The 17,859-nt window shown below is 50.6% G+C and overlaps 1 protein-coding gene across 1 annotated transcript in view; it reads right to left on the reverse strand.

The window, feature by feature from the left end:
- LOC119098015 (E3 ubiquitin-protein ligase SIAH1A-like) overlaps window positions 1–3,853 on the reverse strand; it is a 6,071-nt gene extending 2,218 nt beyond the window's left edge. Inside the window, 4 exon segments of the mRNA XM_037220947.1 lie at window positions 695–934; window positions 1,237–1,278; window positions 1,281–1,512; window positions 3,677–3,853. Of these exon segments, the coding sequence (XP_037076842.1) occupies window positions 695–934; window positions 1,237–1,278; window positions 1,281–1,509 (511 nt within the window). The 5' untranslated portion in view covers window positions 1,510–1,512; window positions 3,677–3,853.
- Window positions 3,854–17,859: the final 14,006 nt, after the last annotated feature.

Raw genomic sequence — 17,859 nt, forward strand, 5'->3', positions numbered from 1 at the left:
CAGCGCGATAACGATCAACACGCAATGAAGTGATCGTGCTACATAACCACTCAAAAACTAAAACGAATATAGGGTAAAACAATAACAAATACAAGCTTGTCTGACACGAACAGAACGAGGTGTTTTGAGCCGACACCCCGAGCATTTTGAGTACGATAGGGCAACAAAGAACTGGATGCCGCGCCGGACCAGGTTAAGCCGGCCCTGACCTGCGCGCGGCATGCTGTGGAGTTCGGCCCACAGCTTTACCAATCCGGCATGGGCTTCGATGAACGGCAGAAGAGCATGACGAGACGCCGAACGCCTGGCAACACCCAACAGAGTGTATGCACAAAGCACACTTCAAATGCCCGAGCCTCAGCGCGCGTTCAAGCACGGACCCATGACCTAGCGGCAGAAAGAAAGCCACCAGGATCCGGCAGCAGGAACCAGCAGCCGGAGGCCAGACACCTTCGCTTGGTAACAGATAGCGATACACAATAGATTGCAAGACCTGCCCCCACGCGACAGGCTTGCGCCGATAATTAACCGCTGCCGCGAGCAGCGACGATCCGCGCCGCTGATAATGTCGTTCTTGCCCTCCCCGCCGCGCTCGTGTTTCCCGGCGATAGATCTGCGATCAATGCGACCAGGAGAACCGCACGGCTGACGCGGGAACACACCGAGCCGGCCAGCGCTCTGCGGCGAAACTCACCCTGCAGAGTGGTGATGCTCTTGTGCGCCATGGTCAGGTGGTTCATCACCTGGTCCAGACTGCCCTGCCACTTGCAGCTGGCGCCGGGGCACGGACATTGGTACGGGCGGCACTCGCACGTCTCCTCGTGCTCGGCCTTCTCTGTGTGCAGCAGCAGCACCGAACAGCCCGACGACACGTACTTGCAGGGAAACATCACCGTCGTCGCCACCTTCTCCATCGCCAGGTTGCGGATGTTGCCTGCGGGACAGTGGCGACTTTGGAGGCGGTGGGGAGGTGCACGGCGACGCAGGACTCCAGTCAGGTACCCATGAGCAACGGAGGAGGCGTCGACCACCACGCGGCGCGACAGTCGTGAGTGGCGCGGGGATAGCAGTGCGCCTCTGAACGAGACACTGACCGCCAGGCATTTCAGGCATTCATATACCACAGTTTACACGAAGGAGCACCGTCGCTGATGATGGCGCGGGGGCGGCGCCGCCCGGAACGTCAGCGAGCCCGCCAGCGCGGCGGCGGCCGCGGGTAGCCGCGTGGCTGCTCACCGAGCGTGCCGCGGCAGGTCGGACAGCAGGTGAGCTTGGAGCGGATGACGAGCACACCAGGTGGCCGCTCTGACACTGCAGGATCGGTGGCAGCACGTAGTCGTAGCACACCGGACACTCAAACAGCGACGCCAGCTCGTTGTTGGAGCCGGCGCCACTGGGGCTGGCGGCCACCGCCGCCGAGGTGGTGCCAGTCACCGGCAGCGCCGCGCGACCCAGTTTGCGGTCGGCGCCGCCAGCCGTTGTGCCAACGTAAGGCAGCTTTCCGGACATAGCCTGCAAGACGGGTGAAAGGTCAGCACCGCACATCGCACTTAACTTCCAGACACAGCAGTGGGCAATCAGAGGCAAACGCGTGACAAGTACACGGAAGTGAACATAAAAATGGAAACTGGGGCCGCGATTTCCACCTTCAGAACAGGGCAGCTTGGCCTCTGGATCTGGCTTGAGCTGTGATATGCTGCATGAACAGTCACTCTCATGTGCAAGTCGCGACGATTTATGTCGACGCGCGCCTCGCTGTACCCGGATTCGCACGTTCAGGTCTAGCTTAAAATAGGATGGAGGCTGCATTTCCGCTTCTTACGCGCCGTGCATACAAATACCTGCAATCACATAACCAAATCTCCGCAATTGTGTACCACTAAATGGCCCCCACAAGCTTAAGTTCTCTAAAAAAACTGGAAGGAAATTAAAAAGTGGCAAAACATGGTGCACACCACATGAGCCAGTATATTCAAAATATACATAGCAAACAGCATTGCGTATAACTTGTTCCAGTGACCTAGCATAACTGAGTTGAGGTCAAGTGTTGGGATCTGGATCAGGTGAACGGCAAGTACAAAGCTGGGTTCCTGGCACCCTGTACTCTGACCCGTCATTGAATTGTGATCCAGTGGTATGACAACACCAAGATAATGAGAGTGCACATTAATAGGTTATGCAATATTGCACATTTGCTTTGATAAACTGATTACTGGTAGAGAACAGCATCACTAATCAGGCTTTTGAAATGGTTCTGGCAATGCTTACAATGTACTGACCTTACACCTACAAAGACCAAACATCCACAATGTTGTCAAGAACATCACCAGAAGTGTCTGTTATCACTTCAGAGCCGCTTTGTATACTTGCATATCTTCTTGATATCACTCCTGACCAACATAAGCATTGTTCTGGTCACCCTTTCAATGTGAACTAAGTCTTACATCTACCTTTGTGACCAGCTCTGACCATTCACTGGATGTACAATTTAAGCCCTGATGATACTTAACTCACAGCTTTTGAAGGCCCCTGTAATGCTGCTTTCCCCAATGACATGGCTGGTTCAGGGTTTGATATAGCCACATATACCAATGTGACAATAGCCCTCAGCCCTTCAACCTTTTAATCTCAGATGACGTGATGGGTGTTCTGTGCTGACATGCATTTGACATGCAATTTTCCACATCCAATTTGAATTTACTACTTTTATTAATGTATAATTTTTCACTGCACTAATTTTATTTGTCAAAGATCATAGTAGCCATTGCCCAGTTCTAACAATGACATAAACCTTTGCTATATGTTAAGAAATGGCTTGAACTTAAGACTTCTACCAAAAGCATTGTCAGCTGCATTCTATCTTCAAAATTAGCTTATCTAGAACTCTCCTATCCTTATATATACATTTATATATATATATATGTACATATATATGCATTACTAAGTATGTAATTTCATACAGAGGCTCACTATCTCAACTAATTCTCCACTCACATGTTCAGGCCTTTACTTTGTTGAAGCATTCATTTATTAATACTTTTTGGGTCATCAACTTTTGCTGAGTTAGAACATAGTTCATTGCTCACAAAACACATTGGCCAGGCAAAATCTTGTTAATGGTAATGCATAATAGCTATATTTGAGATGATAGCAGGAGACCAGATACAATGAAATAAGAAAGCATAATAAGAAAGCAACCATGTCATAAATTCCATGAAATTAGGCTTGGCAGTTACATGAAATGAGGATTAGGATCAGAATCTAATCCTGCAATTGGAAGAGACTTCACCATAACCTTCAGAGGGACAGCTGGAATAGATTTGTACACTGCAGGATTCCTTCCAGTTACATTGAGATACACAATTCTTTTAAGGCCATGGCATTAATAAATGTCCATATCATGTACACAATAAGTATAATGAATATCCAATGAGCTAAACTGACAAAATCAGAATCTCAGCCCTCTCATGTAACTCCCATGAAAGAAACATGCAGAGCTGCATGCACCTCCACCACCATACACTACAAGCTACAGGAGACAAGTATGCATTTAATGGGGAGCTTCAAGCTCCATAAGCACACAACTACACACATCTACTCATTAACAGCTTCTGTATCCTACAACCTACAATCATACTGTTAGGTCACACCAATAACAAAAAGCTTAGAAACTCACAGAAAACAGTAACTGCCTCTAGCTTGTCCAAATGCTGTCTTCAGAAGTTCACAGGTTCTCAGCCAGTCTTTTATGTTCTACATAAAAACTGTGAAATACCTATGTGTGGACCTATTTGATCATCCCTGAGCAGCTACAACTTTTGCTTGCATAAAGATAGCGTGAAGCAGCAGAGTCTCTGAAAGTATGCCACGGCAACACCCTCCCCCTCTCCAACATCATAACCGTATATCACAAACGTTCAACAGCAATAGCCACATGCCCGCGACCTCAAAAGCAACGCACACCATAAGTGACACCACGCATCACACCACAACGCATACAGAGCACAGATAATTCGTAGACAATACTGGTGCAGCAGCTGGCGAATGCTAGACATGAACGCCGCAGCTGAATTGTATTACCATCCTCTGCATATGTTTTAAACGATCGGTCTTAGCACACAAGTAATGGAGACGTGGCATTCTGTGACCCCTTAAGGACCAAATGCACAATTAATTGATATTAACAACACAGAGCAACTACAACTGCGGGTTAACAATGACTCATCTTTCATGCTGAGACTGACTACCGACTTTTAACGTTGGAACTTCATGCAATCTCAAATGTGAGCATCTGCAGCAGTTGCGCGGGCAGAGCCCTGGCAAGTTGGGAGGGGGGGGGGGGGGGCGTAGGGCCGACAAAGGGTCCCCTTATAGTGAAAAGGCCCACCTAAAAATCGCCAGTTATGACCCATTTAATAATGAGGACATACTTTTCATTGGTATTGTTCACTTTCCTTCAATAACTGGAATAGAAGCCAGAAGCTACCGTGAAAAAAAATCTGACTGATTTTTATGGCCAATAAACTGAAGCCATCATTCGCTGAACGAATACATGGAATAAATCGTCAGTGCTCTCCAACAATGATCCAGGGCCTGGGGAGGAGCCAGAGCCTTGGCAAGGATGCACAGGGATGACAAAGAGCCCCTGATATTAAAAGGCCGCCCTAAAAACAAGTCACCGGATATGGGCCATTCGTTTATGATGGTATGCTTTTCTTTCAAACACTTACAATACACGCCAATGCCCACGCACGCACGCGCACGCGCACGCACGCGCGTATATATATATATATATATATATATATATATATATATATGTGTGTGTGTCTGTGTGTGTGTGTGTGTGTGTGTGTGTGTGTGTGTCTGTGTGTGTGTATATTACAAAATTTTCCCTTCTAAAGCTTGAATATAGAAGAGACGCTACCGTGAAATAACTTCTGTCTAAAGTTTATAGTAAATGAGCTGAAACAATCATGGGTTAAATGGCTGCATGAAAACATGTCTGGTGCTCTTTATTTACAGTGGTCTAGTTTACCCTTTTGAAGCCGATAGAACTCAGACACTTTGTCAGAACTTTTATCCGGGTTGTTCTGAGCTATCAAGGATTACGTAAATGTAGACTGAAGACCAAAATAGGTCAACAGTTTGGATCAATATGGTAAAGCCATGTTTGTCTGGGTATGTTGAACATTCAGTCAGAATCGGTTAGTAGTACAAATTATGTCGCGTGGTTTTAACCGTCCACGCTCGCATATCTTAGGGCCAAAAATTTCGAGGCCAGGCGTTGCAGTCGCCTTAGGCCGCGCAGCGTCGGTCCCGAGGCGAACACTAAGCCGTGGCCAATAGGTGGACGAAAATGATAACGCACTTGAAAGAAGTGCGTTTGAGCACTTTTGGAAAGGAAATCGTACATTCAGAGGCATCCCGAGCGTTCATATGAACCGTGGGTTTTTAGATAATGACGATAAAGTATTAGTCTTTACAGCACCTCGAAGTGCTGTAAGACCGCAGCACCGCGAGACTCGTATCTCGTGGTGGAGCTGGAAGAATGGACGTAAAAGGTCTTTTTTCGTGTTGTAACTATTAATCTGTCAGGGAAACAAACTCAAAGTTTAAAAAAAGATTCGCCCAATGTAATCTTTTCAACTGTACGAATTCATGTTGAAAGACATTCAGACACGTGATTTTCCGATGGCCGCTGTTGCGCGCATGGCACCCGCCACCTGACGTTACTTGCAGTGGCCAACGCTATTCGGTTTTACGAAAACTACGACCCAGGTCATCGCTATTCTTGCTCCCCGAGATTACGGGCGGGTCATTGGGGCTTCATGGCCACTCAGCTGCTGGAGCTATATGGCATGACTTCCTGTCACCCTGACGGGAAGGGCGGGCAGCGCGGGGAATCGAACCCCTTGCATGTAGTTTCCTGAACGCGCAGTGGTTAACACGGGTGCGTTAACTACTACACTTTCGGCACCCAGCGCTCAGGCTCAAACCTTTCGATACTATTTGTTCCATTAGTCGATTCTGCAAAAGAATGAACACTCTCAGCCAAACATAGGATGGCCTAGGGGTTTTGAGCTTTGAACTCACTTCGACCCACTACATTCAACACTTAATGAGGTCTCTTATTTCTTTCCAGTAAACGGGTTCCCTTGAGTGCAGCACTACGGGACACATTGTTCCCGGTCAAGAGCTGAGGGGCTTTTCTGTCCCACCGCAGTGTGCCTTCCGGCCGTCGTTTCGGCCGCACGGGGCGGCAATTCCTCACCGATCCGGAGGCCCAGGGGTGGTAAAAGTATACTTTTGGTCGTCGACAAAATTTCTGGACGAAAAATTGTCTCCAGTGGTATAATGCAATATGATATGAAAGAATGGCTGTTAATTCCATGCTCAGAAGCGCCATCAGTAATCATCCTATCACTGAAGTCTCTTTCATCACTGCAACTTTTAATATCACGCACACAACCGAAACGTTCAATCATACACTGTTCCTCAACAAATGTCAGGAAAACTGCTGCTGTTTGGAAAGCAGGCGCACGTGCCCTAGACTATTGAGATAGCCCAGTCGCAAGAGTAGTTATCTTCCACCTTCGGGACTTGCCGGGGCCTCACGTTCAAACTCGATCTACAGATGGATTTGCTTTCCTCGACCGCAAAAACAAACAAAAACGGAGGACCTCGACAGCCAGGGCAGCAGAATGCATGACAGATTTCGAATCAGTGGAAAGCGGCACTGGGAATGACATCAAATAGGGGGAGGGGAGGGGGGGGGGGGCTCTACGAAGCCAGCCTCTTATGAAAATCACTTGTGCGCTTCGGGTCCATCTCAATCGTCATCAAGCTATCCACCATACCTTAGGCATGCCCCAAGCCCGGCGCGGCATGTTTTGACTGGTGGGTGCCTCTTGCCATGCCCCAACAACTGCATCGAAATTTGCCAATAACCTCTTATCAGGCGGATAGCTCTTTCTGAACAAGTTACTCGCCCTGGCAGGAGGAGGGAGGGTGGGCGACGCGATGTCCCCCCCTCCCCTCTACGGTTTTCTGAGGATACCAAGCGGCATATGGTGCAGTCTCGCTCACTTTGGTAAGCCTTTGGGGCATCCACTGCACGCATGTGGACACTTAAGAATTATGATCCCAAGCAGCTCTGGTTTCAGAGAAGCGATGCTTTTCCGAGCATTGCAAGATGACCCAAGGCGGACAGGTGCGGCGGGCGGCAAGCGACGATTCTGCGGACCGCATGCGGAGAGTTGACGTTGTTACATGAACAAAGCCCTACATCATAACTATAGGCTCCGAACAGATAAAACTACATGCCATTGTACTCATATTTAAACAAGGGACACGCCTCTTTATGTTTCATGTCGCTACGCCGTGTAGTTTCGCATATATGAACATGCTAAGCTGGTGTTTGGTTTTTAAAAAATGTGACCTTCGACTTGGTTTTGTGGGGTTAATTAACAACAGGGGATTTCTCACCAATCACAAGATCTCGTTAAAGACAGTTCTCTGTTTGTTTTCTTGCGAGACCTTACCTCTCTTAGTTTTCAAACGTCAGGGAATGCCCCACACCAGTCCGTGTTACAAAATCCAGCGAATCACCGGTTGTAGGGTTATCGTCGTTGGCTGCCATCCTTTTTTATTTATGTCATATATGTTGGTGTAAGAATCTACATTTCAGACAATGGAAGTATTAGCTGCTATAAAAGAATGACACGTTAAAAAATGTGGCATGGAAAAACTATGCAACCAAAGCATCGAAAGCTCTATATATGCTCTACATAATGAAGAAGTACCATCCACCGCAGGAGCAACATCTTGTGTGTATGTTACTTACATCCGACCACTGCTAGAATATTATGCACCGGTTTTTTTACGCGGCGCTCACTGCCAAGCAGGCGCAACATCTTGAGAAAGTGCAAAAAATGACCCTTAAAAATTATCTTCGGCGGTACGAAAAGTACTCTCATATCTTGCAACGCTTGGGCATGAAAACCCTCGCTGACAGGAGAGAGAAAAACTATACCTAAGGCTAGGAAAACAAATGCACGCGTCTCCCATGCATAGAGATCTGCTTCCGAGGCAGCGAGTGACGATCTCCGGCAAAAATGCCCGGGCGCAAGCACACTCCCAACGTTTTGCTGTGGTATGGGACTACGCAAATCAAGTGTTCTGCATATAACTACTCTCATTGGCACGGATATATTATCATCTAGGTAGTATCCTACTTCGGAGGGTCTTGTAGGCAAATAATATTCACTGCGTTGATCGGTACATACTTATGTTCGTCAGGGGATATTGCGTTAATGTGCTATATGAGTTGATACTCGAAGCCATGCTTTTCCCAATAAACCGTCCCTCCCTCTCTCTCCCTCTCTCTCTCTCTCCCTCTCCCTCCTCTCTCGCTCTCTCTTTCCCCCTCTTTCTCTCTCCCATTCATTATCAACATCCAAAACATGGTAGAAATTCAATGAGCAAGCCAAAATTGCCCTTTGCATGGAAGTATCATGCAAATCTAAGGTTATCTGTGATGTTTGTCATGTATAATGCAGGAGTACCAATCCAATATATCAATATCTATGATGGGTTGGGCCCCCTCAATGCTAATTCTTCCCCAACCGGCGTTTCTAGGTGGAAAATTATAAAAAGATATGAGAAAAACTATCACACAAAACCATCTTCTCTGGACTTTGTTTATTGACCATGAACCCACGGGTTGCCACCACGCTTCTTCATGTGACCTACAGCCAGTCCTTCGGGGCCTTACCCGCTCCAACGGGCCTTTGATCGTCGGTTCCGGTGTGTTACCCGGCCCTTCTTTGGGCCTCATCGAACACTTTGCTTGGTCGGCTCGGGGCCCTTGCGAGCACATGAACTTCTGTTAGGCGCTGTGGGCCCTGACAGATACAAGGCCTCCGACCAGTGTAAATCATTGGCCGCGGCTTGATAGCTGATTGCAAAGTGGGCCCTCAGACCCATACTAACACGGAGCCGACTGTGCGGTCCGGTGGTGCCTGACCGACGAAGAGGCCAACATCGACTCAGGGATCTCCAATCGGCGCAAAGGGTCCTCTGACCGTTATTTGAGAGCCCGTCTTCGCAGGTCGAATAAGATTAGATTTTCGATCTTCTAAATCGAACGAAAAAGATCGCAGAAGTACAAGACGGGCACGTGCCCCTCTTACCCTTGCCTGCGCATCCGTCCAGGAGTCTCTTTCTAAACCGATAGATCTCAGAAGCTCAGTCAAAATTTGCATCTTAGCTCTACAGAGATATTTAGGACTTCGCGAATGTTTAATGTAGATCGAAATGGGTCAAGAATTTGTGGGAACTTGGCTAAGCTATGTTTGGCTGGAAACGTTTGAAATTCAATCAGAGTTCATTAGTGCTACAAATTATGTAGGTACGTGACCTTGAAAATGCACACTCGCAAATGCTAGTAACGAAAGCCTCGACGCCACGCGTTGCAGTCTCCTTAAGCTACGCAGCGTCGGCGCCTGTGGCTAACACTAAGCTGTGGCCAACGGGTGGACAACATGATAAAGAATCTGAAAGAAGTACCTCTAAACGTTGAAGGACATCAAATGGTATCTCTCAAGATATTCTGCGTGGGATATTTCACCGATACGATTTTTAGATTGATGTTTAAAACGGATTGGCATTAACAACAGCACGAAGTGATGCTGGCTGGAATTTATTGGTGGAACTAGGAGGGGTAGAAGTAGAACCTCCAGGGAGAAAAAAGGTAGAAACTGGACGCTTGTTTACTGTTAAAGGTACAGAACGAATAACGGTTAAGGTAAAATAGGAAGAAGTACAAGTTTGCAGGCAAACATGGGATTCGTTTTTGAACTCACTTCAACCCCACTTATTCAACACTCATGAGACCCCGTGTTTTTCCGGATAAGGAGCCTCCTTGAGAAGACACTAGGGGGCACATTTTTGTTCCCATCAAGGGCCTAGCGGCCATTTCGTCCCACCACGGCGTGTCCTCCTGGTGCCATTCTGGTGACACTGGGTATGATCCCCTTTGGCGATTCGGAGACCCTTGGAGGATGCATTGCATCACACTGGTCCCCTCCTCAGTGGGGAGGACTTCTGATCCGCGCAGATGATCACGGATTGGCGCCGTTGTCCTCATCGACGCAAAAATATCCCTAATCGCCGCAGGTGGTCCAATAACTGACACATGGACCCCAGTTCGGCTTAACGGGCCCACGCTCGCATTGGGTTACAGGACCCATCGTTCGGTACTGGAGCACCGGGCTAGCACAGGACACTTCCATTGCCTGAATGTGGGCAATCAGCAGATTTGCTCATTTTTCCTGTCATTGTCAGACGGCCCCGACCAATGCAAAAGGCTCTCTGTCATTTGGGCTCCCCTCCCCGTCCCGCTGAGCAAATGTTCCCTAACCGACTCGAGGCCCCTTGTTGACGAAATACCCTGTTAGGCACTGAGGGCCATTGAAAAGTACAGGAACCGCGCACTGTTGCAGCTGCCCCGACCAGTGCAAATTGTGCGCCCGGTCGTGTTCCCGCTTGGGAAATGGGCCCCCAGAGCTCAGACCGACGCTGAGCCGACTGTTCGGTGTTGGGATCTCAGTCCGAAATAGAGGAACGCTCTGTCTCAGGAGTTCCCCCTTGATGCAAGAGGTCCTCCAGCTGACATTTGAGATCACGGCCCTAAGGGTGGGATCCTTAATGTGACCTACAGCCAGCCCTTTAAGCCCCTCAGCCCTCCAATCGATATTTGGTCTCATAAAGTCCTTCGGCCCTTCTTCGGGCGCCATCAACACCTTCCCTGACCGACTCGGGGCCACTTACCGTCACAGATCCCTGCTAGACACTGTGATTCCCGAACGACACTTGAGACTCCCATTGTTTTTTTCAGGGACCCATAACATTGCAATCGCGTACCCCGGCCTCGTTTCTGCTTGAGAAATGGGTCTCAAGGGCTCAAACGGACTTGGAGCCTGCTGCTTGGTCCCGTGTTAAGGCTCTACATAATGGGGATGGAAAGCCCTAACAAGAGAGCCCTAACAGAAGTCCTCTGACTGGCATGTCAGGTCACGGCACTACGGGTGGATAAGTCCAATCGGGCCCTTGGTCTTTGGCCCTGAGGTGCCCTTCGCCCCTTCTCTGGACCTACTCAAACAAGCCCGTGACCGACTTTGGGCCACTAGCCGACATATGACGCTCTGGTATGCATTGTGGGCCCCTGACTGACACAGGGGCCCGAACAACTTTTTCAGTGACACGGACCAACGGAGATCGTGGCCCCCGTCCTTGCTCATGCATGGGAAATGGGCCCTCAGAGTTCAGACTGGCAGGGAAGCCAATTGTTTGGTGCTCGTGGTCTCTGGCCGGCTTAGAAACCCATGTTGACTCAGCCCCACCTTTCTGTGACCTGCAGCCAGTCCCTCGGCCCCCATGCCCTTAAACCGGGCCTTTGATAGTCGGTTCCGTCAGGCCGCCCGGACCCCTCTTCCGGCCTCATCAAACACTGCCCTTAGTCGGTTCGGGGGCCCTTGCGAGCACGGGAACCTCTGTTAGGCCCTGTGAACCCTTGGCAGATGCAGGAGCCCCGACCAGTGTGAACCATTGGCCCCTGCTTCGCAGCTGCTTCAGAAGCGGGTCCTTAGGCCCATACCGACACGGAGCCGACTGTGCGATACTGGCGGTACCTGACCGGCATATAGACCCATATAGATCAGGGAGTTCCCGATCGGCGTAAACGGCTGCCATGTGAAGGCCCGCTCCCACAGGAAGGGGCCCTGAATGGGCAGGAAGGGGCAGGAAGGGGCAGGAAGGGGCAGGAAGGGGCCCTGAATGAGACATCGACCGGCCCTTTGTGCCCTTGGACCCTCCAATCGGGCTCTTGATCGTCGGACCGAGCGGACCTTCCAAGCTCTTCGGGCCTCCTCGAACACTGCGTTTGGCCTGCCCGGGTCCCTTACCAACACAGGGCCTCCGTTAATGGATGTGGGGTCTGGATCAGCACGAATCACTGGCTCCGGCTTTGTCTCTGCTTGGGAAATGGGCCCTCAGTCCCATGCCGCCACGGAGGCGACTGTGCGTCTCTGGTGGTGTCTTACCAACATATAGGCCCTTATCGACTCAGGAGCCCCTGATCAGCGCGCAGGGCCCTCTGACTGGCATTGGAGTGCCCGACCCTGCGGACTGGGGCTCTTAAATACGACCTCCGGCCGGCCTTTTGGGTCCTTCAGGGCCTCAAATGGGGTCTTTAATCGTAGATCACGAGGGACCCTTCGGGTCCCTTGGAACCTAAGGCAACGTGCCCCCTGTGAACACTTCTGCCTGCGCTACTGGTCTACAGGAAAGTATCTAGGAACTTCGATCTGGGGGAAGGAGCACCCCAGCTCGGATCCAAGAGCGGGCGGGGGGGGGGGGGGACAACCGCGCCGTGGACACCAGAGAGGAAGGAGAAGCTGCGTCATGTTCAGGGCTGTAGGCAGGAGGGAGGGGGGGGGGGGAGGGAGGAAGCACAGACACAGGCAGGGGTACAGGGTTTACGTGCCTGCTCCTTATGTCCCAAAGAGGCCTTCGGGCCGCTTGTGACCAACGGTCACGGGTCCGGTTGGAGGGACCGAAGAGCTGGCTGTAGGCCACGGTAAAAACCACAGCCCCTTCGGACGGACCCCAGGTGCCAGGAGGCCTGGTGCACCTTTTGGAGACCCCTGGGGCAATTCAGACGAGGCGGGATGAAGTGTTCGTGACCTCTGGCTTTAGAAATTAGAGAAAGGCGCTGACAAAGTTCGAGACCGACGACGGGAGCAGCGCGTATCAGTTAGCCATGTCTCAGCTGACTGCCAGGACGACGTTGGACCGGGCGGCTCCAGATGGCGATCAGGTGCAGCGAGTTACAGCTCAACTCAACACGGAAGCTCAAAATGCTATTTTTGACGTTGTTGAAGCCATAGCCGTCCAAGGGCTTTCATTTTTTCGAGGAAATGAGCTCGTCGAAAACTACTGAAGATGCTGAACTTGATAATTACTGCAGCTCCGTTAAAATCTGGATGGGCAGAGAGAAGTGCTGCAAACACTTTTTCAGTCGCCCAGATTCAGTGTGAGACTCTTAACTGACAAGACAAAATACCAGAAAATTGAACTAGACAGCACTTCAGTGTGCATCATCATCATTACCAAAACAAACGAATTGACAACAGCTGCAATCGCGCGACACAGGTGGTGCATGTAAAGCTGCGTATCTTGATAGATGTTCTCGCCCGGCTTCATGTCAGTCCATTGTCGTATATCTGGCATGATAGCCAGTGGATTCTGGTAGCCAAGCACGATGACATCTGCTGTCATCAGTGTTTTACAGTGCTTGACAAATGCCATACTGCGGTAAGCTGTTTTTTATTCCTCGGGCTACAGCTGACGCGCTCGTTAATTCACCTGTGTACCATCCGACCCTGTTCGCCGTTCCATCGTAGCACTGGCCTCTCAGTTCATGCAGATGCAAGCCGCACCGTTAGGTGGCGCCCAGGATGATTTTCAACAGGACCTCTGCTGTCGTGCTGGGTACCTCGTGCAGGTCGGGTAAATACTTTGTGGGCTTTAAAGTAAAGTTTTTGTCCACAAATCGGAAGCGCACGGAGGTCTGGTCTTCGCCTGTGAAGTCGGCCGTCTCGTCCATCATGACTGCGCACACGCCAGCTACCGCGATCTCTGAATGGAGTTTCCTGTGCACGCGCATCGACATAATTTTCAGAGCCTCACCCTGAATCTGGTGCGACGTCAAAAAGTGTTGGCTGCCCTTCTCTCTGCCCATCTAATGGAACTGCAGTAATTGGACACCAGCTCAGCATTCATCAAGAGTTTCCGATGGGCTCATCTTTTCGAGGAATGAAAGCCCTTGGACGGCTATGACTTCAACAACGTCAGATAGCATTTAGCATATCAGATAGCATAAAAGCACTTTGAGCTTCCGTGTTGAGTTGAGCTGTAACTCGCTGCACCTGATCGCCATCTGGAGCCGCCCGGTCCAACGTCGTCCTGGCAGTCAACTGAAACATGGCTAACTGATCCGCGCTGCTTCTGTTGGTCTCGAACTTTCTCAACGCCTGTCTCTAATTTCTGAAACCGGAGGTCACGAACTCTTCACCCAGCCTCTTCGTAGATGCTACAAGACCGGCTTTGAGAGTTTCATGATACTTCTCACAGCGAACGGAGTCCTCTTCAGCACTGTAGAGAAACCACGGGAACTTCTTCTGCCATTCACTCTGGGAACAGCGTTTGAGCTCTGTGATTGTGAACGTCTGTGATTGGCCTAGCGGGCGGCAAGGGCTTGTTATCGAGCAGTGCAATGGTCAAAGCTTTGACCGGTGCATCACTTAATACTTTCATTCCTAAAGCCAAAGTGCGCCTTGAAAAGAGCCGCCGTGGTTAACGCCATGGCGAAGAAATCAAAGTCATGTGTTATGCCAGACATCGCTCCAACTCACTTCGTGTCATTCTGGTGACCGTTCTAAGTCACTTGCTCCAAGCGTACTGCTATACTGCATGCACATCGTTATTCTATGTACACAACATCTCCAGGGGGCAGCAGCGGGGCTCATTACCACTGAGCTTCCAGTGGGTCTAGGTAAGAGGACAAGATTACGGCCAGCGGGGAGTGCCCCAAGCCGTCAGCCATAGGTAAGGTAGGCCACAAATCCTTTCGCCGTCTCCAGCGGCTCAAAGGGAGGACGGGGGACATAGATAATGCTTGTCTTGTCAGCCGAGAGCTGGGAGCTGACTGTGCTCTCGTCTGCGCCCCCTGCCTGACCTCGGCTCGGCCCTCCGAGGGCCGTCGCTGATTGGGCCAGAGGCCGAGGCCACGTGACCTGGACTAGCCCACAGCGCCGGTGAGCGGGGCGCGGCCGTGACCAGCGGTGCGATGTGCAGTGCATGGCGCGGGCACGTCGCCTACAAAAGTGCACGTGGGCACCGCACAGCGCTACGGTATAACGTTTTCCCTCTCCCCAGTGAGTTTTCCGCCTCGAAAAACAAAACATTCTAGACATGTTCATGGACTGTTAACCACAGGGGTACCTTGCGTATAACGTTTTCAGTTCCGGCCACGGAAAGATGGACGCCACCAGTCTTTTACCACACGCAGATGACAGCGTGATGACATTTCGTCTTCCGCACGTTATGGTGAGCACCCTGCCCAAAGGGACGAGCATCGCCTCCCTTTGGGTACACCACGTTAGCCGCCTCTCGGCGTGAAAAGAGGACCACCGCTCCCAGGCCAGGGTTACGTCATAGCGGTATCCTGGAAGTGGGGCCAACGGGATGACGTCATCAGCGACGATGCGGAGCGCCACCACCACTTTTGGCGCATCTCGATCCATCCCGTCCAGATTAAACGGGATACGAGCTCCATGCTGTGAATGAACACAATGTCCCGACATCCAAATGATGACTCCACCCAGCGGGATGTCGTACGCTGATGCCGCCAGCTGCCACATGCGAACCTCCTCACATACACTGCATGCCAGCCGCGCCCACGAGTGGCCGTTACGCGTGTGGTTTAGCAGTAGGTGCGGCGTCACCATCTCCATCTCGGAATCTCGGGCGATGGAACCGCCGATCAACAGGTGTGTGCTCTCGACGGCGGCCCGGGGGCAACGGATCTTTGTGCCGAAACGATCCTCTAGATCAGAGTCCCGGAGGGCCTTCGAGAGCTCGCCTCCCGCCGCCGCTGGCTCGCCTTGGGTACCATCCATGGCGAGATAGCTCCACATCCGGCAGACACCTGCCCCCAGATGGAAGCAAAGGCAGACAAATGCAGCGCTCGAAACAGGCACGGCAAACCGATGCAAAGAAAAACACACAATGCACAAAGATGCATGGTGGTGCCCTGAACACCTTGAAATAGAAGAAGTATACAAAGCAAAATCTTCAAAACGTCTTCAAATCTTCAAATCTTCAAAACTGATCTAGAGGATCGGCTCGGCACAGAGATCCGCCGCGCCCGCCCCGCCGTCGGGCGCATACACATGTTGATCGGCGATTCCTTCGCCCGAGATTCCGAGATGGAGATGGCGACGCCGCACCTACTGCTAAACCGCACGCGTAACGGCCACTCGTGGGCGCGGCTGGCATGCAGTGTATGTGAGGAGGTCTCCTTCGCACACGACGGCACTAGACTACCCGAAGATCCTTCCACTGAGGCCTCTGCCGGCAGGGTAGTGACCGAGGCCGTGGTTTTTCGACCTTCATGTACGTCTGGCTCTCCAGCGCAGCGGTGTGGTGACAGCGGGGCTCAACAAATGACAACAATATACTACAAATTACACTATATCAGTGCTGACGTGACATCAGTGGTGACGCACTGGTTCTCCAATGTCACTCAGTTCAGTGCTTTTCACGGATTTTTTCAGCCAAGATTCACTTCACATATTAAACAGCATAAAATGCCAAATAACTAGGCTTCTTACTAGTCTTAAGAATCGCAGCTGGCCGCAGCATCTTGCAGCGAATGTGATCAGTTTGCTATGCAGCGTTTTAAAGCGCCGTGCCATTAGGGACAGATGGGCGCGAATGCTCGCCACGCAATAGTGCATTGGGTTCAGTGCAAGGCTATGGTCCGCTGATGGTTATGTTCATGTCATGAGGAGCTGAACGGCTAGAAGAACGTAGCTGGTCTTCGCTGATCGTCGCTGATTTAAGGTAATAGATAAAAAAGAAAGTTTTTAAGGCAAAAACCCGTACTGATCTAGGAGCATTGTAGTTTGCGGATACCTTAGCTGTAGCTGCAGAAATAAACGAAGTACGTTGGAGCGACACATGTCAAGATTCATCCTGGGTCGTCTGCCGCTGAGGGGAACAGTGGCCTCGAGGTAAGAGGCCGAACATCGCTGGTGTAGGTCTCTCACATTCCCCGTTGCATCTGAATTAGCGTACCGACTAGTAGACAGGCGTGAACTAAAACGCTTTTCATTCTCATCATATTGCGTAAAAAGCTAAATGAAGTTGCCGAGGGTGTTCAAAAGCGTTGTTTGCAACCGTTGGCACCAATATTGCGTGAGTTTTGCTATAAATATTTGGGATCATGAGACGTTGATGGCCAGTAAATGACAGTTTAGCGCAAATGAACTCTCGAAACAGAAATGTTGGGGGGCTATGCCGCATTTCATTTAATTTGGTTTTCTTTTTGTGGTTTAACGCACTTAGAGTTGTATTGCAGCGGTCTCTGAAAGCTTTGACTCTAGGCAACATTCAATACGATTCCAGATTTGGTCTGGGACAAAAAAGACACCTTTTTACCACTGCTCCTGTGGGACCAGTCGCCGCCAAACTAAACATTGGTGGTTCTCGCATCTTTCATAGTCGGTTGAAGTGGACGACCTTGTGCGCCAAACTTCCTTCCTTTTGTACACGGCACGCCACGTCTAATAGCCGGTCAACCACAGACGTCCCCTCTAGTCCTGAAGAGAGCTTTGAGCAATGACCTGTTTTTTTCCGCGGGTTGTAAAACCACACTTTGCCACCGAGCTCAAGACTGCTTGAGAGGATTGTGTATCACACCTAAGCTTCACTGGTTTGGAGGCAATCCTAAGGTTGTCTTGCACATGGTGGTGCACCTTGACAAAGCGGTGCTTTAAGGGCCGTGCGTATTCTGTCCATGCTTTGCTTTGGTCGTCTTCGGGGGGCACGCCAGTCGCCAGGTGCATTGGCAGGCGCAGCTTCCAGCCGGTCAGAAGTTTGGCCGGTGCATATCCCATCGGTTCGTATTCAGCCGACGGGTGCAGCATGATCAGCAGAGGAAGTTTTCCGTCCCAGGGGTCCTGGTGACCTTCGCAGAATTTTGCCAGATGCTGTCCCAGTGTCCAGTTAAACTTC

Source organism: Pollicipes pollicipes, unplaced genomic scaffold (genome assembly GCF_011947565.3).
Source record: "Pollicipes pollicipes isolate AB1234 unplaced genomic scaffold, Ppol_2.1 Scaffold_4740;HRSCAF=5597_pilon_pilon_pilon, whole genome shotgun sequence".
In the NCBI taxonomy this organism is placed as follows: domain Eukaryota; kingdom Metazoa; phylum Arthropoda; class Thecostraca; order Pollicipedomorpha; family Pollicipedidae; genus Pollicipes; species Pollicipes pollicipes.